General features: G+C 43.1%; 1 protein-coding gene across 1 annotated transcript in view; it reads left to right on the top strand.

The window, feature by feature from the left end:
• LOC112226388 (potassium channel subfamily T member 2) overlaps window positions 1-27300 on the top strand; it is a 36962-nt gene extending 9662 nt beyond the window's left edge. The window contains 18 exon segments of the mRNA XM_042315828.1: window positions 3569-3677; window positions 5412-5490; window positions 5492-5518; window positions 7151-7300; window positions 7829-8031; window positions 8261-8424; window positions 8426-8466; window positions 13779-13884; window positions 14167-14352; window positions 15174-15208; window positions 17266-17337; window positions 17682-17816; window positions 20881-20992; window positions 22352-22453; window positions 23819-23902; window positions 24176-24307; window positions 25030-25378; window positions 25876-27300. Coding sequence (XP_042171762.1) covers window positions 3569-3677; window positions 5412-5490; window positions 5492-5518; window positions 7151-7300; window positions 7829-8031; window positions 8261-8424; window positions 8426-8466; window positions 13779-13884; window positions 14167-14352; window positions 15174-15208; window positions 17266-17337; window positions 17682-17816; window positions 20881-20992; window positions 22352-22453; window positions 23819-23902; window positions 24176-24307; window positions 25030-25378; window positions 25876-25970 — 2181 coding nt within the window. The 3' untranslated portion in view covers window positions 25971-27300.
• Window positions 27301-27678: the final 378 nt, after the last annotated feature.

Genomic DNA, 27678 nt, shown 5'->3' with positions numbered 1-27678 from the left:
CTTGGCACTGCACATGTTTTTATACTTTTCTTTTAACTCTGCAATGATGACATTTTGAAACAAGAAAATCCTTCTCAAGTTCTTTGGAGTTCCCTTCATTTTCTGTTTTGTCTTTGTCTTTGGGAAATCAGTTGATTATACCTTTTTTTGTATTTCTCAGTTTTCTGTTAAGCTTTATTTGACATGTGTCATGTAAAGATCTCTATGTTTTTGAGCGACCTCTTTCCAACCTTTTTCCTTCCAGCAAGTATTAGACTTTTCACTCCTGTTGCAGACCATGAGGAAGGGGTATCAGGGTGTGTATCAGGGGCAGGTAAGTTAGGGGCAGGTATGATGTCCTCATGTTCTGGCTGCAGGTCATCTGGTGACTGAGGTGATGTGTTGCCTGATAGGTTGGTCTCATGTTCTGGCTGCAGGTCATCTGGTGACTGAGGTGGTGTGTTGCCTGATAGGTTGGTCTCATGTTCTGGCTGCAGGTCATCTGGTGACTAAGGTGATGTGTTGCCTGATAGGTTGGTCTCATGTTCTGGCTGCAGGTCATCTGGTGACTAAGGTGGTGTGTTGCCTGATAGGTTGGTCTCATGTTCTGGCTGCAGGTCATCTGGTGACTAAGGTGATGTGTTGCCTGATAGGTTGGTCTCATGTTCTGGCTGCAGGTCATCTGGTGACTGAGGTGGTGTGTTGCCTGATAGGTTGGTCTCATGTTCTGGCTGCAGGTCATCTGGTGACTGAGGTGGTGTGTTGCCTGATAGGTTGGTCTCATGTTCTGGCTGCAGGTCATCTGGTGACTAAGGTGATGTGTGTTGCCTGATAGGTTGGTCTCATGTTCTGGCTGCAGGTCATCTGGTGACTAAGGTGATGTGTTGCCTGATAGGTTGGTCTCATGTTCTGGCTGCAGGTCATCTGGTGACTGAGGTGGTGTGTTGCCTGATAGGTTGGTCTCATGTTCTGGCTGCAGGTCATCTGGTGACTGAGGTGGTGTGTTGCCTGATAGGTTGGTCTCATGTTCTGGCTGCAGGTCATCTGGTGACTGAGGTGGTGTGTTGCCTGATAGGTTGGTCTCATGTTCTGGCTGCAGGTCATCTGGTGACTAAGGTGATGTGTTGCCTGATAGGTTGGTCTCATGTTCTGGCTGCAGGTCATCTGGTGACTAAGGTGATGTGTTGCCTGATAGGTTGGTCTCATGTTCTGGCTGCAGGTCATCTGGTGACTAAGGTGATGTGTTGCCTGATAGGTTGGTCTCATGTTCTGGCTGCAGGTCATCTGGTGACTAAGGTGATGTGTTGCCTGATAGGTTGGTCTCCGTAGCAACTGTTCTGTTTAAAGTCTTCTATTCCGTTGGTTACATTTCCATCTCTTCCTTCTGTAACTGGTGTGAAACGGCTAGCTAGTTAGCGGGGTGCTCACTAATAGCGTTTCAATCGGTGACGTCGCTCGCTTTGAGACCTTGAAGTAGTTGTTCCCCTTGCTCTGCAAGGGCCGTGGCTTTTGTGGAGCGATGGGTAATGGTGCTTCATGGTGAGGCAGTTGTTGATGTGGGCAGAGGGTCCCTGGTTCGAGGCGAGGAGAGGGAGGGAAGCTATACTGTTACACTTCTTTGTTCTCGCTTTGTAAGCTCAGAGATAGATATCACTTCTCCCTTCTCTTTTTTCCCCCAGTATCTCTCTGTCTTTTTGCAGATGTTCCTGGTATCGTATAGGATCATTTTTTATTTTGTTTCTATGTCTGTGATGTTTTATGTGGCATCTTCTAAAAACAAAGAAAAATAGTACTTAAGTTTTCCAATTGTGCACACCTTGGAGCATTTTCTAGATTAAAGTCATTTAAAACATGATTAAATAAGCCTACATTTAAAAAAATGTAAAAGTAATAACATAATGGATTTTTGTCATTTCCACCACGTTCTGTCATTTCCATCACAGTTAAGTTTGTGATGTAAATGACTGTGGTGGAAATGATGCTTCTGCTGTTTTTGGAGAAAAAAGACAGACTGCTTAGAATGCTTTGACCAGTATTACAGCTAGTATATGGTTTACACTAAATAGAGGTGTTGAAAACAATATGGGGTGATTGTAGTGTGAACTTAACATATAAAGAATAAAAACATATATTTTTTTATAAAATTACCCATTTGCGTTTCATGACGATTGAGCTCAGTCAGAACTTGTGGCTAGCATGAGTCCATTTCATGACAGTGGTGAGTGATGGCGATTGGGGAATAACAAATCAGTGGCTTGAACGACAGCGCTGCAGCATATGGGTCGTGGAGTGATCTTCAAGAAAACTGCAGAAAAACGATCCAGTAAACCGAGCATCTCCCTCTACCACTCCCACTCGCGCAGCTGCCAAACTGGGCAGAGACCGCTGCTAAGCAGAGAGAGCACTGAACAGAGAGCACAGTTGCACTTGACCAAATCAATTCCAGGAAATTAATGAAATAATTATACATTTACGTCGCTACCCACCATACTTTAAGAAACACTGAATTAGAGTTCTATTAGTTCTATTAGAGTTCTATTGGAATTATATTAGTTCTATTAGAGTTCTATTAGAGTTATATTAGAATTATATTAGTTCTATTAGAGTTCTATTAGTTCTATTAGAGTTCTATTAGAATTCTATTAGTTCTATTAGAGTTCTATTAGTTCTATTAGAGTTCTATTAGAATTCTATAAGTTCTATTAGAATTCTATTAGAGTTATTTTCATTCTAGTAGTTCTATGAATTGTATTAGTTGTATTAGAGTTCTATTAGTTCTATTTGATTTCTATTAGAGTTATATTACTTATATTAGAGTTATATTAGAGTTCTATTAGAGGTTTATTAGAGTTCTAGTAGTTCTATTCAAGTTTTATTAGAGTTATATTAGTTCTATTCGATTTCTGTTAGCTATATTAGAGTTCTATTAGAGTTTTATTAGTTCTATTAGAGTTGTATTAGTTCTATTTAACCAGTGTTATTAGTTCTATTAGAGTTGCATTAGTTCTATTAGAGTTTTATTAGTTCTATTTAACCAGTGTTATTAGTTCTATTAGAGTTTTATTAGTTCTATTTAACCAGTGTTATTAGTTCTATTAGAGTTGTATTAGTTCTATTAGAGTTTTATTAGTTCTATTTAACCAGTGTTATTAGTTCTATTAGAGTTTTATTAGTTCTATTTAACCAGTGTTATTAGTTCTATTGGAGTTGTATTAGTTCTATTAGAGTTGTATTAGTTCTATTTAACCAGTGTTATTAGTTCTATTAGAGTTGTATTAGTTCTATTAGAGTTTTATCGGTTCTATTTAACCAGTGTTATTAGTTCTATTAGAGTTTTATTAGTTCTATTTAACCAGTGTTATTAGTTATATTAGAGTTTTATTATTTCTATTTAACCAGTGTTATTAGTTCTATTAGAGTTGTATTAGTTCTATTGGAGTTTTATTAGTTCTATTTAACCAGTGTTATTAGTTCTATTAGAGTTTTATTAGTTCTATTTAACCAGTGCATAAAGCATTCACTCCTAAAACAGTTCAAACAAATAAAAATGAACCTCTAATGTATTATTTTTGTCTTGTTGACCTTTAAGGACCATCAGACCATTCTGCGAGCTTGGGCTGTGAAGGATTTCGCTCCAAAGTGCCCCATTTACGTCCAGATTTTGAAGCCAGAGAATAAATTCCATGTGAAATTTGCAGGTGAAAACTAATGTCTTGTTAAGAGACATTTGTTTAGATATTTCAGGACCTTGGCATACATCTTTCTGAACTGTGAACTGTCCAATACCTGGGTAACCCCTCCTCTATGCATTTATGTTAGTCTCAATACCTAGGTAACCCCTCCTCTATGCATTTAGGTTAGTCTCAATAGCTGGGTAACCCCTCCTCTATGCATTTATGTTAGTCTCAATACCTAGGTAACCCCTCCTCTATGCATTTAGGTTAGTCTCAATAACTGGGTAACCCCTCCTCTATGCATTTATGTTAGTCTCGATACCTGGGTAAGCCCTCCTCTATGCATTTAGGTAAGTCTCAATAGCTGGGTAAGCCCTCCTCTATGCATTTAGGTTAGTCTCAATAACTGGGTTTCCATCCAATTGGCGATAGTTTAATGTGAATATTCTCAAATCTGCATATAAACAATATGCTCATTTTCCCAACAGAGATGTTTCCATCAAATGGACATCAGTCAGGAAGTTAAAGCTTGGTCACAAATAGGTCTTCCAAGTGGACAATGACCCCAAGCATACTTCCAATGTTGTGGCAAAATGGCTAAAGGACAACAAAGTCAAGGTATTGGAGTGGCCATCACAAAGCCCTGACCTCAATCCCATAGAAAATGTGTGGGCACAACTGAAAAAGTGTGTGTGAGCAAGGAGGCCTACAAACCTGACTCAGTTACACCAGTTCTGTCAGGAGGAATTGGCCAAAATTCACCCAACTTATTGTGGGAAGCTTGTGAAATGCTACCCGAAGCGTTTGACCCAAGTTAAACAATTTAAAGGCAATACTACCAAATACTAATTGAGTGTATGTAAACTTCTAACCCACTGGGAAAGTGATGTAAGAAATTAAAGCTGAAATAAATCATTCTCTCCACTATTATTCTGACATTTCACATTCTCAAAAAATAAAGTGCTGATCCTAACTGACCTAAGACAGGCACTTTTTACTCTGATTAAATGTCAGGAATTGTGAAAAACTGAGTTTAAATGTATTTGGCTACGGTGTAAGTAAACTTCCCACTTCAACTGTATTTTGTTGTTAAATTCCCATGCACCAAATAAAGAATTCAAGTTAAATGGGTTTCTCTCGCATTTTCAACTCTACTGATGGTTTTGTCCCCTAAAAATGTGGTATTAGCTTGTGCTCTCTAGCCAACAGCTTGCAGAAACAGTGCAGGGAGGATAGCCTACATTATGAGATTAATGTGGACGAAAGAGCTGAAGACGAAAGGTTATTTTTATTTGTCAAAAGGTAGCCCAGCATCGATCATCATGTCTCCAGAATAAGACCCTCAATATTTATTGGAAAGGAACATCAACCACCGTGTGCACTTTCACCTCCTAATAAACGGCATCCCGAGTCGTAGTGGGAAGACCACACAACATATCATTGTGTGACTCCAAGTTTACTTCAACAGGATGGTTATGATATCAATATTTTCTCATTAAAGTGTTTTCACCACCATTTCTTGCATATTGAATTTTACCGACACCAAAAAGATCCCACCTTGTCTAGCGTATTTTGTTTTGTCACCATTTTATAAGTTTACCGACAAATTTGCTCTTTCCATCAGGCCCGTCGTGACATTTCTTTTTATCTGACATGTACTTTACTTGCATAAAAAGTTTGGATGGACACGTGGTTATGTCTCATCTCTGTAACTCTTTTTAAAACGTCATCAAATCTTGTTCTTCTCCGTTTCCCCAGATCATGTAGTGTGTGAGGAGGAATTCAAGTACGCCATGTTGGCCCTGAACTGCATCTGTCCAGCAACCTCCTCCCTCATTCCTACTGGTCCACACTTCACAGGGCTGGTAAATTACACAACCACTCTGCACCCTCATATCTAGTCCACTCTTCAATGGTCTACACTCCAAAGGATCTGCAAAGTACAGTAGGCAACCCACCTACCACTAAGTCTCTACCCACCAACCACATCTACCACCAAGTCTCTACCCACCTACCACTAAGTCTCTACCCAACAACCCACCAATTCTCTACCCACCAACCCCCCTACCACCAAGTCTCTACCCCCTCCACCCCCCTACCACTAACTCTCGACCCACCAAGTCTCTACCCATCAACCCACAAATTCTCTACCCACCAACCCACCTACCACTAAGTCTCTACCCATCAACCCACCTACTATCAAGTCTCTACCCACCAATTCTCTACCCACCAACCCACCAAGTCTCTACCCACCAACCCACCAATTCTCTACCCACCAACCCACCAAGTCTCTACCCACCAACCCACCAAGTCTCTACCCACCAACCCACCAATTCTCTACCCACCAACCCACCAAGTCTCTACCCACCAACCCACCAACCCACCAAGTCTCTACCCACCAAGTCTCTACCCACCAAGTCTGTGAAAGGGAGAAATGCTACAGACCCCCATATTGTACCTATTTAATTGTCTGCAGTGAAAGCCCAGACTGAACCCAACTAAAAGTAACACTTCATATGAATACCCTCGTAGTGCTTTACACAGCATTATATAGCAGCTAAGTCTCTACCCACCAACCCACCTACCACTAAGTCTCTACCCACCAACCCACAAATTCTCTACCCACCAACAACCCTACCACTAAATCTCTACCCACCAACCCCCCTACCACTAAGTCTCTACCCACCAACCCCCTACCACTAAGTCTCTACCCACCAACCCCCTACCACTAAGTCTCTACCCATCGACCCCCTACCACTAAGTCTCTACCCACCAACCCCCTACCACTAAGTCTCTACCCACCAACCCCCTACCACCAAGTCTCTACCCAGCTACCACTAAGTCTCTACCCATCAACCCTCCTACCACTAAGTCTCTACCCACCAACCCACAAATTCTCTACCCACCAACCCCCTACCACTAAGTCTCTACCCACCAACCCCCTACCACTAAGTCTCTACCCATCGACCCCCTACCACTAAGTCTCTACCCATCGACCCTCCTACCACTAAGTCTCTACCCACCGACCCTCCTACCACTAAGTCTCTACCCACCGACCCTCCTACCACTAAGTCTCTACCCACCAACCCCCTACCCACTAAGTCTCTACCCACCAACCTACAAATTCTCTGCCACCTACCACTAAGTCTCTACCCACCAACCTACAAATTCTCTGCCACCTACCACTAAGTCTCTACCCACCAACCCACAAATTCTCTGCCACCTACCACTAAGTCTCTACCCACCAACCCACAAATTCTCTGCCACCTACCACTAAGTCTCTACCCACCAACCACTGTCTCTACCCACCATCCAACCAAGTCTGCAGTGAAAGCCCAGACTGAACCCAACTAAAAGTAACTCTTCAAATGAATACCCTCGTAGTGCTTTACACAGCATTATATAGCAGCTCGCAAGATGTTATAATTATACTTATAATGCATTATGAACAGTGTTTTCCCAGGAAGTGTTACTAAACATTTCTCTGTGTGCTTCAGGGAGGGGCAGCAGTCTCCAGAGGAGTGGCACAGGACTTATGGCAAGTGTTCCGGGGATGAGGTTTACAACATCGCCATGAGAGACAGCATATTCTTCTCAGAATACATGGGGAAAAGCTTTACCTACACCTCCTTCCACACGCATACGAAGTAAGTAGCTAACACCAATACCTCTTAGCGGGGTCCCAGGGTCCAGGGTCTTATTAAGCCTCACTACTGACAAATGACCACGTTTTCTTCCGATACCGGTTCCAATGGTTCGATTTTCTGTGCTACTTCAGTTGTATCTATTGATGGGAACAGACATGTGGGCTCAGAAACTCAATCCACACATTTTCACCAACAGACCACGTATCCAGTACACACGAATGAGATTGAAAGGTTCACTGATCCTACACATTTAAAACCAGCCCTATTTATGAGTCTTCAAAGGTCAAGAGTAGGGCTCTGACCACATGACCTTACCAGGAAGAGCTTTGGGTCTTAGAGAAAACTCCAGTTACTGTAAAGGCTAGAAATGGGCCCCCAAGTTTTTCCTGGTCTTGTCATGAGGTCACGGAAACTCAGGGCCCCAGACACTGGCTTTGAACAGACATCACTCTCCCTCTTCGTATTTCCCTCTAAACCTCCAGCCTATGTGATCTAACCCTAACCCTATATCTCTATCTCTGTCCTCAGGTATGGTGTGTGTCTGATCGGGGTGTGCCGGGAGGACAGTAAGAGCATCCTGCTGAATCCCGGGCCACAGTTCAGAATGAGCCCCAATGACAGCTGCTTCTACATCAACATCACTAAGGAGGAGAGCACTACCTTTAAGACCCAGGGGGAGAGGACGGGGAGCCGGCCCTGCTTGCCTGTACACAGTGTAATCGCTTGCATGGGTCAGTAATATGAGTTCTGTTCCAATACTACCTGGTATGAAGTGATGTATTGGACAAGTATATTAAGCAGTGTTGTAAAAGTACTCCAGAAAAAATACTTTGAAGTATTACTTTTCTACAGTATTTTCAGAAAAATGATAAATGAATTGTCTTGTAAGACACAGAAATATGCCCACAATATATAGTATGTTGTAAATGTTTTATGTTCTTTGTATCCTTCCTTGTTCAGGCACTGTGGCCATAGACCTCCAGGACACAGGCTGTGGGCCCTCTCTCTGTCTCCCCCCGGAGGAAATCAAGGGTAACAGCAGGAGGCCCAGCATTGGCCCCGTGCTAGAGGTGCCAGACACTTCCTCTATGCACACAGGTGACCTCTATAGTGACCAATCAGTAGGACGAGACCATGCCCTCCAACGAGGACCTATCAACTGAGGGGTATGTTTTGTTTTATTTTTTTCACAAGAGTTTGGTGGCACCTTAATTGGGGAGGGTGGGCTTATGGTAATGGCTGGAACGGCATTGTACCAGATACATCAAACACATGGTTTGATGATCTTCCATTAGTGCTGTTCCAGCCATTATTATGGGCTGTTCTCCCCTCAGCAGCCTCCACTGTTATTTATATAAGAGGTAACCCTGATACAATGCAATATGTCTTACTTCTTATTCTTAAAGTAGATTTTTTTGGGAGGATGTAAGCCTTAGAGGATGAAAGAGAGGATGTAAGCCTTAGAGGATGTAAGCCTTAGAGGATGTCAGCCTTAGAGGATGAAAGCCTTAGAGGATGTCAGCCTTAGAGGATGAAAGCCTTAGAGGATGAAAGAGAGAATGTAAGCCTTAGAGGATGAAAGAGAGGATGTAAGCCTTAGAGGATGTAAGCCTTAGAGGATGTAAGCCTTAGAGGATGTAAGCCTTAGAGGATGAAAGCCTTAGAGGATGTAAGCCTTAGAGGATGAAAGAGAGGATGTAAGCCTTAGAGGATGTAAGCCTTAGAGGATGTAAGCCTTAGAGGATGTAAGCCTTAGAGGATGAAAGCCTTAGAGGATGAAAGCCTTAGAGGATGAAAGAGAGGATGTAAGCCTTAGAGGATGAAAGCCTTAGAGGATGAAAGCCTTAGAGGATGAAAGCCTTAGAGGATGAAAGCCTTAGAGGATGTAAGCCTTAGAGGATGAAGAGGATGAGGATGTAAGCCTTAGAGGATGAAAGCCTTAGAGGATGAAAGCCTTAGAGGATGAAAGCCTTAGAGGATGTAAGCCTTAGAGGATGAAAGCCTTAGAGGATGTAAGCCTTAGAGGATGTAAGCCTTAGAGGATGAAAGCCTTAGAGGATGAAAGCCTTAGAGGATGAAAGCCTTAGAGGATGAAAGCCTTAGAGGATGAAAGCCTTAGAGGATGAAAGAGAGAATGTAAGCCTTAGAGGATGTAAGAGAGAATGTAAGCCTTAGAGGATGTAAGCCTTAGAGGATGTAAGCCTTAGAGGATGAAAGAGAGAATGTAAGCCTTAGAGGATGTAAGCCTTAGAGGATGAAAGCCTTAGAGGATGAAAGAAATGTAAGCCTTAGAGGATGTAAGCCTTAGAGGATGTAAGCCTTAGAGGATGAAAGCCTTAGAGGATGTAAGAGGATGTAAGCTTAGAGGATGAAAGAGAGAATGTAAGCCTTAGAGGATGTAAGCCTTAGAGGATGAAAGCCTTAGAGGATGAAAGAGAGGATGTAAGCCTTAGAGGATGTAAGCCTTAGAGGATGAATGAGAGGATGCCTTAGAGGATGAAAGCCTTAGAGGATGAAAGAGAGGATGTAAGCCTTAGAGGATGAAAGCCTTAGAGGATGTAAGCCTTAGAGGATGTAAGCCTTAGAGGATGTAAGCCTTAGAGGATGAAAGAGATGTAAGCTTAGAGGATGTAAGCCTTAGAGGATGTAAGCCTTAGAGGATGTAAGCCTTAGAGGATGTAAGCCTTAGAGGATGTAAGCCTTAGAGGATGTAAGCCTTAGAGGATGAAAGAGAGGATGTAAGCCTTAGAGGATGTAAGCCTTAGAGGATGAAAGAGGATGTAAGCCTTAGAGGATGTAAAGAGGATGTAAGCCTTAGAGGATGTCAGCCTTAGAGGATGAAAGCCTTAGAGGATGTAAGCCTTAGAGGATGTAAGCCTTAGAGGATGTAAGCCTTAGAGGATGTAAGCCTTAGAGGATGAAAGAGAGAATGTAAGCCTTAGAGGATGAAAGAGAGAATGTAAGCCTTAGAGGATGTAAGAGAGAATGTAAGCCTTAGAGGATGTAAGCCTTAGAGGATGTAAGCCTTAGAGGATGAAAGAGAGAATGTAAGCCTTAGAGGATGAAAGCCTTAGAGGATGAAAGCCTTAGAGGATGAAAGCCTTAGAGGATGAAAGCCTTAGAGGATGAAAGCCTTAGAGGATGTAAGCCTTAGAGGATGTAAGCCTTAGAGGATGTAAGCCTTAGAGGATGAAAGAGAGAATGTAAGCCTTAGAGGATGAAGGAGGATGTAAAGCCTTAGAGGATGAAAGAGAGGATGAAAGCCTTAGAGGATGTGTAAGCCTTAGAGGATGAAAGCCTTAGAGGATGAAAGAGAGGATGAAGCCTTAGAGGATGAAAGCCTTAGAGGATGAAAGAGAGGATGTAAGCCTTAGAGGATGAAAGAGAGGATGAAGCCTTAGAGGATGAAAGAGAGGATGAAAGCCTTAGAGGATGAAAGCCTTAGAGGATGAAAGAGAGGATGTAAGCTTAGAGGATGTAAGCCTTAGAGGATGTAAGCCTTAGAGGATGTAAGCCTTAGAGGATGTAAGCCTTAGAGGATGAAAGAGAGGATGTAAGCCTTAGAGGATGAAAGAGAGGATGTAAGCCTTAGAGGATGAAAGCCTTAGAGGATGTAAGCCTTAGAGGATGTAAGCCTTAGAGGATGTAAGCCTTAGAGGATGTAAGCCTTAGAGGATGTAAGCCTTAGAGGATGTAAGCCTTAGAGGATGAAAGAGAGGATGTAAGCCTTAGAGGATGAAAGCCTTAGAGGATGTAAGCCTTAGAGGATGTAGAGGATGTAAGCCTTAGAGGATGAAGCCTTAGAGGATGTAAGCCTTAGAGGATGAAAGCCTTAGAGGATGTAAGCCTTAGAGGATGTAAGCCTTAGAGGATGTAAGCCTTAGAGGATGTAAGCCTTAGAGGATGTAAGCCTTAGAGGATGTAAGCCTTAGAGGATGAAAGAGAGGATGTAAGCCTTAGAGGATGTAAGCCTTAGAGGATGTAAGCCTTAGAGGATGTAAAGCCTTAGAGGATGAAAGAGAGATGTAAGCCTTAGAGGATGTAAGCCTTAGAGGATGTAAGCCTTAGAGGATGTAAGCCTTAGAGGATGTAAGCCTTAGAGGATGAAAGAGAGGATGTAAGCCTTAGAGGATGTAAGCCTTAGAGGATGTAAGCCTTAGAGGATGTAAGCCTTAGAGGATGTAAGCCTTAGAGGATGTAAGCCTTAGAGGATGAAAGAGAGGATGTAAGCCTTAGAGGATGAAAGCCTTAGAGGATGTAAGCCTTAGAGGATGTAAGCCTTAGAGGATGTAAGCCTTAGAGGATGTAAGCCTTAGAGGATGGAAGCCTTAGAGGATGTAAGCCTTAGAGGATGTAAAGCCTTAGAGGATGTAAGCCTTAGAGGATGAAAGAGAGGATGAAGCCTTAGAGGATGTAAGGAGGATGTAAGCCTTAGAGGATGAAAGAGAGGATGTAAAGCCTTAGAGGATGAAAGCCTTAGAGGATGAAAGAGAGGATGAAAGCCTTAGAGGATGTAAGCCTTAGAGGATGAAAGCCTTAGAGGATGTAAGCCTTAGAGGATGAAAGCCTTAGAGGATGTAAAGCCTTAGAGGATGTAAGCCTTAGAGGATGTAAGATGTAAGCCTTAGAGGATGTAAGCCTTAGAGGATGTAAGCCTTAGAGGATGTAAGCCTTAGAGGATGAAAGAGAGGATGTAAGCCTTAGAGGATGAAAGCCTTAGAGGATGAAAGAGAGGATGTAAGCCTTAGAGGATGAAAGCCTTAGAGGATGTAAGCCTTAGAGGATGTAAGCCTTAGAGGATGAGAGAGATGTAAGCCTTAGAGGATGTAAGCCTTAGAGGATGTAAGCCTTAGAGGATGTAAGCCTTAGAGGATGTAAGCCTTAGAGGATGTAAGCCTTAGAGGATGTAAGCCTTAGAGGATGAAGCCTTAGAGGATGAAAGCCTTAGAGGATGAAAGAGAGGATGTAAGCCTTAGAGGATGAAAGCCTTAGAGGATGAAAGAGAGGATGTAAGCCTTAGAGGATGAAAGCCTTAGAGGATGAAAGCCTTAGAGGATGTAAGCCTTAGAGGATGAAAGCCTTAGAGGATGAAAGCCTTAGAGGATGAAAGCCTTAGAGGATGTAAGCCTTAGAGGATGAAAGAGAGGATGTAAGCCTTAGAGGATGAAAGCCTTAGAGGATGAAAGCCTTAGAGGATGAAAGCCTTAGAGGATGTAAGCCTTAGAGGATGAAAGCCTTAGAGGATGTAAGCCTTAGAGGATGTAAGCCTTAGAGGATGGAAGCCTTAGAGGATGGAAGCCTTAGAGGATGTAAGCCTTAGAGGATGTAAGCCTTAGAGGATGAAAGCCTTAGAGGATGAAAGAGAGGATGAAAGCTTTAGAGGGTGTAAGTCTTAGAGGATGAAAGCCTTAGAGGATGTAAGTCTTAGAGGATGAAAGCCTTAGAGGATGTGTAAGCCTTAGAGGATGGAAGCCTTAGAGGATGTAAGCCTTAGAGGATGTAAGCCTTAGAGGATGTAAGCCTTAGAGGATGTAAGCCTTAGAGGATGGAAGTCTTAGAGGATGTAAGCCTTAGAGGATGTAAGCCTTAGAGGGATGTAAGCCTTAGAGGATGTAAGCCTTAGAGGATGTAAGCCTTAGAGGATGTAAGTCTTAGAGGATGAAAGAGAGGATGTAAGCCTTAGAGGATGTAAGCCTTAGAGGATGTAAGCCTTAGAGGATGAAAGCCTTAGAGGATGAAAGAGAGGATGTAAGCCTTAGAGGATGTAAGAGAGGATGTAAGCCTTAGAGGATGAAAGCCTTAGAGGATGTAAGCCTTAGAGGATGTAAGCCTTAGAGGATGTAAGCCTTAGAGGATGAAAGAGAGGATGAAAGCTTTAGAGGATGTAAGTCTTAGAGGATGAAAGCCTTAGAGGATGTAAGTCTTAGAGGATGAAAGCCTTAGAGGATGTAAGCCTTATATGGTCATTTCGATAGAGTTAGGTGTTTCCAAATGTGGTCCTGGAGTGCTGCAGTATGTGCAGGGTTTTGTTTTATCTCAGCACTAACACGCTTGATTAAATTAGCCATGGTCCAGAACACAGGAGGTTGGTGGCACCTTAATTGGGGAGATTTCACTCGTGGTAATGACTGGAGCGGAAGAGGCGAGATGGTGTCAAATACATGGAACACGTGGTTCTTAATGTGTTTGATGCCATTCCATTTGCTCTGTTCCAGCCATTATTAATATGAGCCGTTCTCCTCTCAGCAGCCTCCTGTGGTCCAGAATGAAGACCATGCATAGATTGAATCATGTAGGTTAGTGTTGGGCTGGAACAAAAGCTTGCATAACCCGTAGCTTTCCGAGACTGGAATTGGAGACCCCCTGCGGTAGATGATGCATTGTGAGACAATCATGACATTTGTTTGGCCATATTCAATTGAATGGGAGATGACCACCCCTGCAGTACGATATGAATTCTGTGTCTGTTTATTTCAAGCTATATGAAAGGCTATCCTCCCAACCTGCCCTACATCGGTAGTTCTCCAACACTGTGCCATCTATTGAAGGAGAAAGTACCATACTGTTGCCTCAGACTGGAAAAGGTAAATTATGCAAGTCACTTATTCGGTTAAATCAATATACTGTAGGTAGTTTTAAAGCATGTTCACCATTTGCACTTGAGGCTGGTTGAGGCTGGTTTCCAGACACAGATTAATCCGAGTCCTAAACTAAAAAAGCATGCACAATGGAGAATCGCTATCTGTGTCCAGGAAATCGGCCCACAAGTACAGCCTATGTTAAATATACTGTGCATATATATATATATATATATATTTTTTTTTTTTAAGCAACAACACACAAATATATGTTTATTTTCCCCACAGGGTTGTGAGCATAACAACTTTGAGGATGCCAAAGCCTACAGCTTTAAGAACAAGCTGATTATTGTATCGGCTGAGACGACGGGGAATGGACTGTACAACTTCATCAACTTCAGATCTGGAAGAGTCTGGCTTACTGGCGGATCCTGGCAGACTGACGGATCTGGCTGCTCCATGTTGACTGGCGGCTCTGGCTGCTCCATGTAGACTGACAGCTCTGGCGGCTTCTTGCAGACTGGCAGCTCTGGCGGCTCCTTGCAGACTGGCAGCTCCTTGCAGACTGGCAGCTCCGTGCAGACTGGCAGCTCTGGCTGCTCCATGCAGACTGACAGCTCCTTGCAGACTGACAACTCTGGCTGCTCCATGCAGACTGACAGCTCAGGCTGCTCCATGCAGACTGACAGTTCAGGCTGCTCCATGCAGACTGACAGCTCAGGCTGCTCCATGCAGACTGACATCTCCGGCTGCTCCATGCAGACTGACAGCTCAGGCTGCTCCATGCAGACTGACAGCTCAGGCTGCTCCATGCAGACTGACAGCTCAGGCTGCTCCATGCAGACTGACAGCTCAGGCTGCTCCATGCAGACTGACAGCTCAGGCTGCTCCATGCAGGCTGGCAGCTCAGGCTGCTCCATGCAGGCTGGCAGCTCAGGCTGCACTGAACAGGCAGGAGACTCCAGCAGCGCTGTAGAGGAGGAAGGCTCTGGCAGCGCTGAACAGGCGGGAGACTCCGGCAGCGCAGGAGAGGAGGAAGGCTCTGGCTGCGCTAAACAGGCGGGAGACTCCGGCAGCGCAGGAGAGGAGGAAGGCTCGGACAGCACTGAACAGGTGGGAGACTCCGACAGCGCTGGAGAGGCGAGGCGCACTGTATGCCTGATGCGTGGTGCTGGCACTGGTGGTACTGGGCCGAGGACACGCACAGGAAGCCTGGTGCGGGGAGCTGCCACCGGAGGGCTGGTGTGTGAAGGTGGCACAGGATGGACCGGACCGTGAAGGTGTACTGGAGAGCCTACGAGCAGGGCTGGCACAGGACGTGCAAGGCTAGGTAGGTACACAGGAGGCCTAGTGCGTGAGGCTGGCACAATTTTCACCAGCCGACTAACACGCATCTCAGGACGAGTATGGAGCGCTGACCCAGGTGCCATCAAATCCCCGACACGCTACGTCGGACGAATATCGTACCTAAAGCACCAAACTAGCAACTCCCTCATTACTCTCTCCTCCAATTTCCCCATTAACTCCTTCACAGTCTCTGCTTCGCTCACCTCTAACACCGGCTCTGGTTCTGGTCTCCTCCTTGGCTCCTCACGATAAACAGGGAGAGTTGGCTCAGGTCTGACTCCTGACTCTGCCACACTCTCCCTGAGCCCCCCCAATACATTTTTGGGGCTGACTCTCGGGCTTCCTTCCGCGCCGCCGTGCTTGTCTCTCCAACTCCATTCTCCTATAACCCTCCTATAATCCCAGGCGGGCTCCGGCACTCTCCCTGGGTCGACCGCCCACCTGTCTATTTCCTCCCAAGTAGTGTAGTCCCGATATTGTTGCTCCTGCTGCCGCTGTTACTTCTCCTCATATCAGCGCCTCTCAGCTCTCGCCGCCTCCAGTTCTTCTTTGGGGCGGCGATATTCTCCAGGCTGATCCCAGGGTCCTTCTCCGAACAATTCATCCTCCCATGTCCATTCCTCTCTTTGTTGCTTCTGCTGTCGCTGCCTGTCACCACGCTGCTTGGTCCTGTTGTGGTGGGTGTCCCTGTAACGGCTTTCTTCGGGTGAAAGAGAGTCGGACCAAAATGCAGCATGGTTAATTCGATACATGTTTAATAGAAGAATAAACACGATAAATACAAAAAACAATAAACGTACGTGAAAACCGAAACAGCCTAAACTGGTGCAATAACACAGAGACAGGAACAATCACCCACAAACACAGTGAAACCCAGGCTACCTAAATATGGTTCCCAATCAGAGACAACGAGAATCACCTGACTCTGATTGAGAACCGCCTCAGGCAGCCATAGACTATGCTAGACACCCCACAAAACCCCAAGACAAAAACGCACCACAAAAACCCATGTCACACCCTGGCCTGACCAAATAAATGAAGACAAACATAATATACTACGACCAAGGCGTGACACTAGGTCTCCCTTTTAAAAGAAGTAGGGTTGCAAGATGCCCTTTCCCAATATACCAGGTTTTCCAGAAATCTTGGTTGGAATATTCCAGAAATAAGGGATTTCTGGAAACCTGGGAATTTGGGGAACGTTACTGGAATATTGCTGACCTCAATGGGATGCCCTGATGAAATTAAAACATTTCGCTCTTTCTCCCTTTGGGGAATATATCTAAATATGTTTTTTGATAAATGGAAAGAGACATCTGTTACGAAACACCTAAAAATGTAACAAATTACATTCGGTGATTTTCAAATACGCCTACACTTGTAACCTGAATTGATACGTCTGCGCACGATGATTGATGTGTCCACTCCAGTCTCCTTCTCATTTTCCAGTAGTTTTCAAGTCCATTCGCTCATTTTTCATGCGACTGACATGCGGTAATGATAAGTAACATTGTAATAGCCTACAGTTTTAATTATTGTGATAGGCTCATGTTTTGGCATACAGCCGGTACCGGTTTACTTTCACCCTGTGATTTTACCTCAAGCAAAGCAGCGCCTCCTACCATATTTAGTATGTTTTACAAAAGTATCTGTGTCTTTCGGATATGTCTGGTTGGGTAATGTGACATCAAAAATAACAATATCTGTGCATATGGACAATAAATATCTATTACATTTAATTATACTAAATTCTATTCTGTTCTATTCTATGTTGTTGTGGTGTGTTCGTTCTGGTGTCTCTGTTTTGAATAAAATAAAAATGCTCCTTACACACTGAAGAAGGCTGTAAAGCAAAAACGTCTGTAAATGCAGTAAAACATTTAAAACATTGAATAATGAAGTAAGCTTTATGAGACATGATGTTTTGTGCAAACCCATTACACCTCTTTGTTTGTCTGAATTGTGGGGTTTTACACACCAGCCAAGCCTCTGGGAGAGAACCATGGTTCTCTTCTGATTAGTGTTCTGTTGTCTCACCAGGCCTGACACACAGTTCCTGGAGGCTGTCTGTGGGTTCCCCATGGTTTACTACATGGTGGGCTCCATCGATAAGTATGTGACACAGCATCATCACACACCTTATAACCTTATACATCATCTTCTTTAGTGCCTGTTCTGCAAGTGTATGTGGCACTCTTCCACTTCTAGTCTCACAATCAAGAGTACATCTCAAGGAAACGGACTGAGTGAACCAAAAAAGCAATTTCTCATAAGTCCTGTGGAGAAAGTCACCTTCTTGACAGCCTCCAAGATGCTATCAGTTCCGATTCTCTCTCCACAGTGAATCCGTCACAGATAATCCGTCATAGCTAGCTCATATGCAGGGTGCAGAGATTTTCCTGGTCAGGGAAATGTCTAGTCCTTTATGTCAAGTGTGTGTGTGTGTGTTTTCCTAGCCTGGATGACCTCCTGCGTTGCGGTGTGTCCTTTGCAGCCAACATGGTGGTGGTGGACAAGGAGAGCACCATGAGTGCAGAAGAGGACTACATGGCTGATGCCAAGACCATCGTCAATGTGCAGACACTGTTCAGGTACCTCAACCCCTATCAATGTGCAGACACTGTTCAGGTACCTCAACCCCTATCAATGTGCAGACACTGTTCAGGTACCTCAACCCCTATCAATGTTTTTTAAATATTTTTTTTATTTCACCTTTATTTAATCAGGTAGGCTAGTTGAGAACAAGTTCTCATTTGCAACTGCGACCTGGCCAAGATAAAGCATAGCAGTGTGAGCAGACAACAGGGATGAAGTGTACAGACACTGTTCAGGTACCTCAACCCCTATCAATGTACAGACACTGTTCAGGTACCTCAACCCCTATCAATGTACAGACACGGGTACCAAAGTCACTGTCATGGTTTTAACCTTCGGTCAAACTATTGTATAATCCAATATACTGGACCACATTTTCACACATTTTATGCAGGCATTTCTATGATATCAAAAGTGTCATAAAGGCTAATATTTTACTAAATCTTTAAACACAGATTAACATTTTATAGGTGGGTTTCAAAGATTAATTATATGACAGTGATTTTTTTCAACCGTGTAGATTAAAGTACACACTTCAGAGCTAGTTTCCGTGGCAACCTTGCCACACTGCATCAGGGAATCCATTTGTTTTCTGATTGCTTTCTTGTTGTCAGACAATTAATCAAAAATGTCAACTCACTTTATAATTTTCACCAGACAACGTAGAAGCTTGCACAAATATTGAAACACTTTGATATGGGGTTAATGTTTCATGAATTGCTCCCACTGTTATTATATAATATATATATATTTTAAACTGGGTGGTTCGAGTCCTGAATGCTGATTGGCAGACAGCTGTGGTATATCAGACCGCATGCCACGGGTATGACAAAACATGTATTTTTACTGCTCTAATTACGTTGGCAACCAGTTTATAATAGCAATAAGGCACCTCTGGGGTTTGTGGTATATGGCCAAAATACCACGGCTAAGGGCTGTATCCAGCCCAAACGCAACCTTAGCCGTGGTAAATTGGCCATATACCACACCACCTCGTGCCCTATTGCTTAATTAGGTAGCTAGTATATACGGTAGTATCGGTATCAGTTGTTCACTAAATAGTGCTTATCCTGGATTGGTGTTAGTACAGTACACATTTATTAGCTAGGCTATTAATTCATAGTTATTTATCTCATCCAGTCATTAATTTAAGTGAGTATACAAAACATTAAGGACACCTGCTCCTTCCATGACATAAACTGACCAGGTGAATCCAGGTGAAAGCTATGATCCCTTATTGATGTCACTTGTTAAATCCACTTTAATCAGTGCAGATGAAGGGGAGGAGACAGGTTAAAAAATAATAATAATCATTGAGACAATTGAGCCATGCATTGTGTGCCATTCAGAGGGTGAACGGGCAAGACAAAATATTTAAGTTCCTTTGAACGGAGTACGTTAGTACTGTGCATTCTGAAAGTATTCAGGCCTGTTGACTTTTTCAACATTTTGTTACGTTACAGACTTATTCAAAATTTGATTAAAATGTTTTTTCCCCCCTTATCAATCTACACATAATACCCCATAATGACAAAGCAAAACAGGTTTTTAGAAATAAAAAGTTTTCAGACCCTTTACTTAGTACTTTGTTGAAGCACCTTTGGCAGCGATTACAGCCTCAAGTCTTCTTGGGTAGGACGCTACAAGCTTGGCACACATGTATTTGGGGAGTTTCTCCCATTCTTCTCTGCAGATCCTCTCAAGCTCTTGTCAGGTTGGATGGGGAGTGTTGCTGCACAGCTATTTTCAGGTCTCTCCAGAGATGTTCGATTGGGTTCATGTACAGGCTCTGGCTGGGCCACTCAAGGACATTCAGAGCATTGTCCCAAAGCAACTCTGCATTGTGCTGGCTGTGTGCTTAGGGTTGTTGTCCTGTTTAAGTGAACTTTTGCCCCAGTCAGATGTCTTGAGAACTCTGGAGCAGGTTTTCATCAAGGATCTCTCTCTACTTTGCTCTGTTCATCTTTCCCTCAATCCTGACTAGTCTCCCAGTCCATTCCGTGCTGCAGATGATTGTCCTTCTGAAAGGTTCTCCCATCTCCACAGAGGAACTCAGGAGCTCTGTCAGAGTGACCATCAGGTTCTTGGTCACCTCCCTGACCAATGCCTTTCTCCCCCGATTGCTTAGTTTGGCTGGTCGGTCAGCTCTAAGAAGAGTCTTGATGGTTCCAAACATCTTCCATTTAAGAATGATGGAGGCCACTGTGTTCTTGGGAACCTTCAATGCTGGAGAAATTGTTTGGTACCCTTCCCCATATCTGTGCCTCAACACAATCCTGTCTCGGAGCTCTACGGACAATCCTTCGACTTTCAACTATGGGACCTTATATAGACAGGTGTGTGCCATTCCAAATCATGTCCAATCAATTGAATTTACCACAAGTGGACTCCAATCAGGTTGTAGAAACATCTCAAGGAAGATCAATGGAAACAGGATGCACCTGAGCTCAATTTGGAGTCTCATAGCAAAGGGTCTGAATACACATATAAATAAGGTATTTCTGTTTATTATTTGTAATATATTAGAAAAAATATTCTAAAAACCTGTTTTCTCTTTGTCATTATGGGGTATTGTGATGTCATTATGGGGTATTGTGATGTCATTATGGGGTATTGTGATGTCATTATGGGGTATTGTGATGTCATTATGTTGTATTGTCTGTAGATTGATGAGGACATTTTTTTATTTAATCCATTTTAGAATAAAGCTGTAATGTAACAAAATGTAGAAAAAGGGAAGGGGTCTGAATACTTTCCTGAATGCACGTTTTTTTCACCCTCAACAGTTTCCCATGTGTATCAAGAATGGTCCACCATCCAAAAGACATCCAGCCAACTTGACACATCTGTGGGAAACATTGGCGTCAACATGGGCCAGAATCCCTGTGGAACGCTTTCGACACGTTGTAGATATTAGGAAGGTGTTTCTAATGTTTGGTCTACTCAGTGTATTTTGGATGTCACATTTGATTACAAAGTTGACATTTTGTTCTGCCGGTGTGATGTTCTGTTTTATTTTGTTCAGTTAACCTCCGCTATATTGTGTTTCTTCTCATCCAGGTTGTTCTCCAGTCTCAGTATCATCACCGAGCTAACCCACCCCGCCAACATGAGGTTTATGCAGTTCAGAGCTCAGGACTGGTACTCTCTGGCTCTCTCTAAACTGGAGAAGGTAAGCCGTCACTGAATGTACACCATCTGTACTTCAAGGCCGAGTTTCAGTCCAAGGCGCGTTGTAGAGAAAGACAGCTGACAATTAGCATTTTAAAAGCAATGTCCCCGGAAGATGTCAACTCAAGTGTAAATTAAAAGGCGTGCTGTCGACTGTTCAGTATGCTGCTCTTTAATACGCCTTCCCAGCCCAAACTATGTAGATGTCTCTCGCTCTATAAATGCAAAGTTAACAACTAGTTATTCTTGTCTGCAGTAGCAAAGGACCAGGGTTGGAGTCAATTCCAGTCAATTGAGGAAGTAGACTGAAACTCAAATGATCTTCAATGCTTTTCAATTAGAAACATGTATAATTGGAATTTGGGTTACTTTCTGAATTGACTGGAATTGAAATGGAATTGACCCCAACCCTGGTACGAAATATACATTGAGTCGTCTCCAAAGGCTAGTAAATATACATTGAGTCGTCTCCAAAGGCTAGTAAATATACATTGAGTCGTCTCCAAAGGCTAGTAAATATACATTGAGTCGTCTTCAAAGGCTAGTAAATATACATTGAGTCGTCTTCAAAGCAAAGGAAGAGAAGGTTAAACAATCATTATGTGAAGACTGGACAGAACATACAGTACAAGCATAGTATTTTTCCACAGCCTCTCAAACAACACCAGACATTGGATCTTTTTTTCTAAGAGAAATGATTATTCCCATTCATAGACACATGTGACATGTAACATTTTCAGGGGTAATATGACGGGTATTATGTTATGCGTAGGCATCCTTTCCTTAATAAGATATCAATATCGTTCCCGTTGCGGTGCATCTTCCACCTCGTATCAGTATCGACCACCAGGTGGCGGTCTCTCTCTTTCAAATATCCTAACCTCTTCTTGAGCACCCCTATTTGATCCGTTCCAGTTGTAACACCCGAAGGTCTTGATGATTAGCTGACCAGTTGAATCCGGTTATACTGTAATGCAATAGACTGGTTTATTCAAGGAAAGGTTTGCAGAACGCTGCCCTAACACCCCACTGGGCAAAAACTGGTTGAATAAAATGTATTCCACTTTATCTCATCCAAATAATTCAATGTGATGACATTGAATCAACGTGGAATACTGATTGGATTTTACCCAACTTTGAACCTAAATTCAATGACGGTGATTTTTTTTGTGTTGAATTCACGTTAGATGACAACTCAAACAAAAGTAAATCAGAACTAGATGTTGAACTGACGCGTGTGCCGAGTGGGATTAGTGTGTTTGTGTTTCTGTCCCCCTGTTACATGTCTATGGGAGCTAAAATAGCTTTGTGATTCTTGCTGAAAAGAGCTCTACAAATAAAATGTATTGTTATTTATTAGAAAGAGCGGGAGAAAGGCTCCAACCTGGCCTTCATGTTTCGCCTGCCGTTTGCTGCAGGGAGGGTCTTCAGTATCAGCATGCTGGACACTCTCCTCTACCAGGTAACCAGGCAGGACCCACCTGTTCTGTACAGCTGGACCCACCTGTTCTGTACAGCTGGACCCACCTGTTCTGTACACCTGTTCTGTACAGCAGGACCCACCTGTTCTGTACAGCAGGACCCACCTGTTCTGTACAGCAGGATCCACCAGTTCTGTACAGCTGGACCCACCTGTTCTGTATAGCTGGACCCACCTGTTCTGTATAGCTGGACCCACCTGTTTTGTACAGCATGATCCACCTGTTCTGTACAGCAGGACCCACCTGTTCTATACAGCAGGACCCACCTGTTCTGTACAGCTGGACCCACCTGTTCTGTACAGCAGGACCCACCTGTTCTATACAGCAGGACCCACCTGTTCTATACAGCAGGACCCACCTGTTCTATACAGCATGATCCACCTGTTCTGTACAGCAGGACCCACCTGTTCTATACAGCAGGACCCACCTGTTCTGTACAGCAGGACCCACCTGTTCTGTGCAGCTGGACCCACCTGTTCTGTACAGCTGGACCCACCTGTTCTGTACAGCAGGACCCACCTGTTCTATACAGCAGGACCCACCTGTTCTATACAGCATGATCCACCTGTTCTGTACAGCAGGACCCACCTGTTCTATACAGCAGGACCCACCTGTTCTGTACAGCAGGACCCACCTGTTCTGTGCAGCTGGACCCACCTGTTCTATACAGCAGCAGAGAAGATAATAATGTTACTTTCTGCTTAACTAGATACCTTTTTAAGTAGAGGTTGTTCTGTACTGTATACAGAAGGTAATCTCTTTAATTAGCCTACTGAGGCTAATCTGTTTAATTAGCCTACCAAGGCTAATCTAGCCTTAAAATTAGCCTTAAAATTTTTATTTATTTAACTAGGCAAGTCAGTTAAGAACAAATTCTTATTTTCAATGACAGCCTAGGAACAGTGGGTTAACTGCCTTGTTCAGGGGCAGAACGACAGATTTGTACCTTGTCAGCTTGGGGATTTGAACTTGCAACCTTTCGGTTACCAGTCGAACACTAACCACTAGGATACCTCTTTAATATCCTAGTGGTTATTTAGTTGGCCTACAGAGGCTAATCTCTTTAATTAGCCTACCGAGGCTTATTTAAACAAGGTTATCTCTGTGGCACAGACTGACTTTGCTTAAAGGGCATGTACTGTAGTAATTATAGTTATTTATTACACAATTTTGTACCTCCCAGATATTGTATGTTATAACATGTAACATTCTTTTTTCTGTCACAATGTGTTCATATGCATCCCAATGTGCATATAATATAATGCTAGTCGAATTGTGTTGATTTCTGGATGACCAGGAATGACCCTTCTATGTCCTGTCCTGTCCTGTCCTGTCTGCCATCCCAGTCGCTTGTCAAAGACTATATTATCTCCATCACCAGGCTGCTGCTGGGCCTGGACACCACCCCGGGCTATGGATTCCTCTGCTCTGTGAGTTACTCTCTGGGTGCATCTCAATGGTCAAAAGTGGTTTCCTCTCCACGTCTCAGACAGAAGGAGAGAGAAGACAAAGAGAGGAGGCGTCTTTAGACTACTGAGATTCACCCGTGGTACTGTACAGTAGTCCTATGTGTGACAGCACAGCAGCCTTTACTTGCCTGTCCAAATCCTTACACTGACGGGTAAAAGTGACTCCACGGTCATTTAAAATCACTGTACAGTTATTCCTCCTGTAGAGAAATGGAGTTTGAAATGACCTTTTAGATGCAGATCTCTGAGGATGACCTGTGGATCCAGACATATGGAAGGCTCTATCAGAAACTGTGTTCCACCGTCGGTAACATTCCCATCGGCATCTACAGGACCGAGTCCCAGACAGCAGATTCCTCTGAGGAGGTGCCCTCTAGACCGCAAGGCTGTTTTAACATGGTTGACATTCATTTGTTTGGCTGTGAAATCCCAGTTTCGTTTTTTCTTTTTTTGTTGTGTGTTAATTACATATTACAGCGGCATTGATTATGCTGTCATTCTGTCGTGTGTGTGTGTGTGTTTTTAAAATTTTCTCATTTGTTACGTATAAATGTTTATTCTGTATGCTTTCATGGTTATTTAAGCATGTTACAACACAGTAAGCAACATTAATGTCATTCATCTCTTTTCTTTTCATTCTCCATCATAAGCAATGCGAGCCATCCTCCCAAGTAAGTTCAGCCCTATTTGTGTGATTCCATGATTCCTATTTGTGTGATTCCATGATTCCTATTTGTGTGATTCCATGATTCCTATTTGTGTGATTCCATGATTCCTATTTGTGTGATTCCACGATTCGCGAAAAACAATAGATTTATTTTGTCAGACTGAATCAACTTTTTGTGCAGATGAGGTAGGTTTTCTTCCTCTGTAATGTGTCTTGGTTAAATCGTGCTTGATAAACCACGTCGAGACTTGCCACTGGTGGTTATATCAGGAAGAAATCAATGTCAAATCAACTTATACATTCTCTGGCCTCACTCTTGATCATTCGCTTTCTTCTGGGTCATTTCATTTGACCCTATTTGACTATAGACACACCATAGACTTCATTCATGTATATGGCATTATGTTTTGACCGTACTCAGTCACAGATCTCGGTGTGCGTGGAGGACTTAGACGACCCCAAGGAGCAGAGAGACCGAGAACTCCCCCCTGTGGCCGGAGGGCTCCACCACACCTCCACCTCCAGCGACCCATCGGACGGGAAGGCTCCCCTGCTGAGGAGGAAGAGCGTGCAGTGGGCGCGGAAGCTGAGCTGGAGGGGGACTCGAGGGAACCAGCGGGGGGCTCAGAGGGGGGGGGGCAGCAGGGTCTGAGGGCCAGCAGGGTCTGAGGGCCAGCAGGGTCTGAGGGCCAGACGCTCGGAGAGACAGGAGCTGGACGAGCTAGTCAGCAACAGGATGAAAAGCCTTGGACTCTGGGCCACGGCTTGCGGTGAGAGACCCCACACATGGGGAGGGATGTTTTTGGGGGGGATTGCGAGTTGTATTTCCAAGGCCTGGAACAAAATACGTTATGTGTTTGAAACATGACACTTAGTCTTTATGGATGGATGGACAGACAGACTAACAACGGAGATGATTGTCATGTAATTTACTATGCCAGCCTTTTGACAGACCAAAATGTACAATGGTGAATGTATACAATTTTATCCGTATTCATGTGGCCAAAGCCTGAAGCTACGCATTCATCAGTGTCCATTTATGTCCGTAAAAAGTTAATCTCTTGTCAACTATTTTCCGATCAGTTGCATACACAAATTGGCAGTACGTCTTTTGTCGGACAATCATCTCTAATGTCCATCATCTGTCAACAGACAACTTCCATTGAAAAACCATTTGCTCAATCAGACATTTTCTGACACAATCTTTTATATTGCCGTAGCCTAAATCATTGGACGTTTCAATATGATTGTCTTGTTCCAATTCCAGATGACATGAGTGAGAACCAGACTACTCACTCCCACACATACGTGTTGATCAACCCACCTCCTGACACCAGGCTGGAGCTCAATGACATAGTGTAAGTATGGCAGCACATAGAAAAGTAGGGGCCTGAAGAAACGGTTGATGAGATGCAATAAAGTAGAAGCAATCAAGAAAGTGGCAAACTCCATATTACTACCCTGTATTACTACTCCATATTACTCCATATTACTGCTCCATAATACTACTCCATATTACTGCGTATTACTACTCCACATTAATCCATATTACTGCTCCATAATACTACTCCATATTACTCCGTATTACTACTCCGTATTACTACCCCGTATTACTCCATATCACTACTCCACATTACTCCATATTACTACCCCGTATTACTCCATATTACGACTCCGTATTACTTCATATTACTACTCCATATTACACGATATTACTCCATATTTCTACTCCACATTACTACTCCACATTATTACTCCATATTTCTACTCCATATTAGTACCCCATATTACTCCATATTACTACTCCATGTTATTACTCCATATTACTACTCCATGTTATTACCCCATATTACTCCATAATACTACTCCACATTACTCCATACTACTCCATATTACTACTCCATGTTACTACTCCATATTATTACTCCATATTTCTACCCCGTATTACTCCATATTACTACTCCATATTACGACTCCATATTACGACTCCATATTGCTCCATAATACTACTCCATAATACTACTCCATATTACTACTCCATATTACTCCATATTACTACTCCATAATACTACTCCATATTACTACTCCATATAAATCCTGCATGTTACTACTCCACAGTACTCCATATTACTACTCCGTAGTACTCCATATTACTAATTCACATTACTACTCCATAGTACTACTCCATATTACTCCACAGTACTACTCCATATTACTCCACAGTACTACTCCATATTACCCCACATTTCTATTCCACATTACTACTCCATATAACTCCTCCATGTTACTACTCCGTAGTACTCCATATTACTAATTCACATTACTACTCCACAGTACTACTCCATACTTACATTCACATATTATTATATATGTTTATATATGTTTGTGCACACAGTATCTTTGTTAGGAATTGAAAAGATCAAACCATTTAGAGTCGCAGAGGAGAGTTCATCATTTCACATCAACAATAGGATGGAGAACTTCTTAATCAACACTTAATCATCACACAACCTGCCTATACTGTTGTGCTGGGGTTGGTTAAAGGGATAGTTCACTTTTTGCACTGCTAACTGATACAATCGGTTTCCACTAGCATTGCTACAATACCAAAAACATGAACTATTCCTTTAATGCCATAATTAGGTTTTTACGTCCTACAGTTCACATTGCATTGTAAAAAGCGGGGGGGGGGGGGGGGTAGCGATCAGTATAATTTCAGAACGTATCACCCCATACTGTATCTGCTGTTCAACTGATACGGATGTCTTAAACTCTATCTCTCTCTTTCACAATGTGGCCTTTCCAGAGGATATACTCAATGTAGGAACTTAGGGGTTTTAAAGACACTCCATGGGGTCTTTGTTTTCACGTTTGGGGTGTGGGGGAAATTGAACTGTTTAGGCACGCTCTGCAAAGTCCACCTCTGTTCTTAGTATGCAGTATACTCCATATTACCATCTGTACTGTCTATTTATTAATTTGTAGAATAATATGTCAATCAATCATTAATTGTTACTATACTCATCTGTTGAATGTTTGTTGTCTTTAATATTGACTGTCGTAACTTCTG

The sequence above is a fragment of the Oncorhynchus tshawytscha genome, unplaced genomic scaffold, assembly GCF_018296145.1.
Source record: "Oncorhynchus tshawytscha isolate Ot180627B unplaced genomic scaffold, Otsh_v2.0 Un_contig_9672_pilon_pilon, whole genome shotgun sequence".
Classification (NCBI taxonomy): Eukaryota; Metazoa; Chordata; class Actinopteri; order Salmoniformes; family Salmonidae; genus Oncorhynchus; species Oncorhynchus tshawytscha.
Note: the sequence above shows the minus strand (reverse complement) of the source record. Positions and strands in the feature narration are given on the sequence as shown.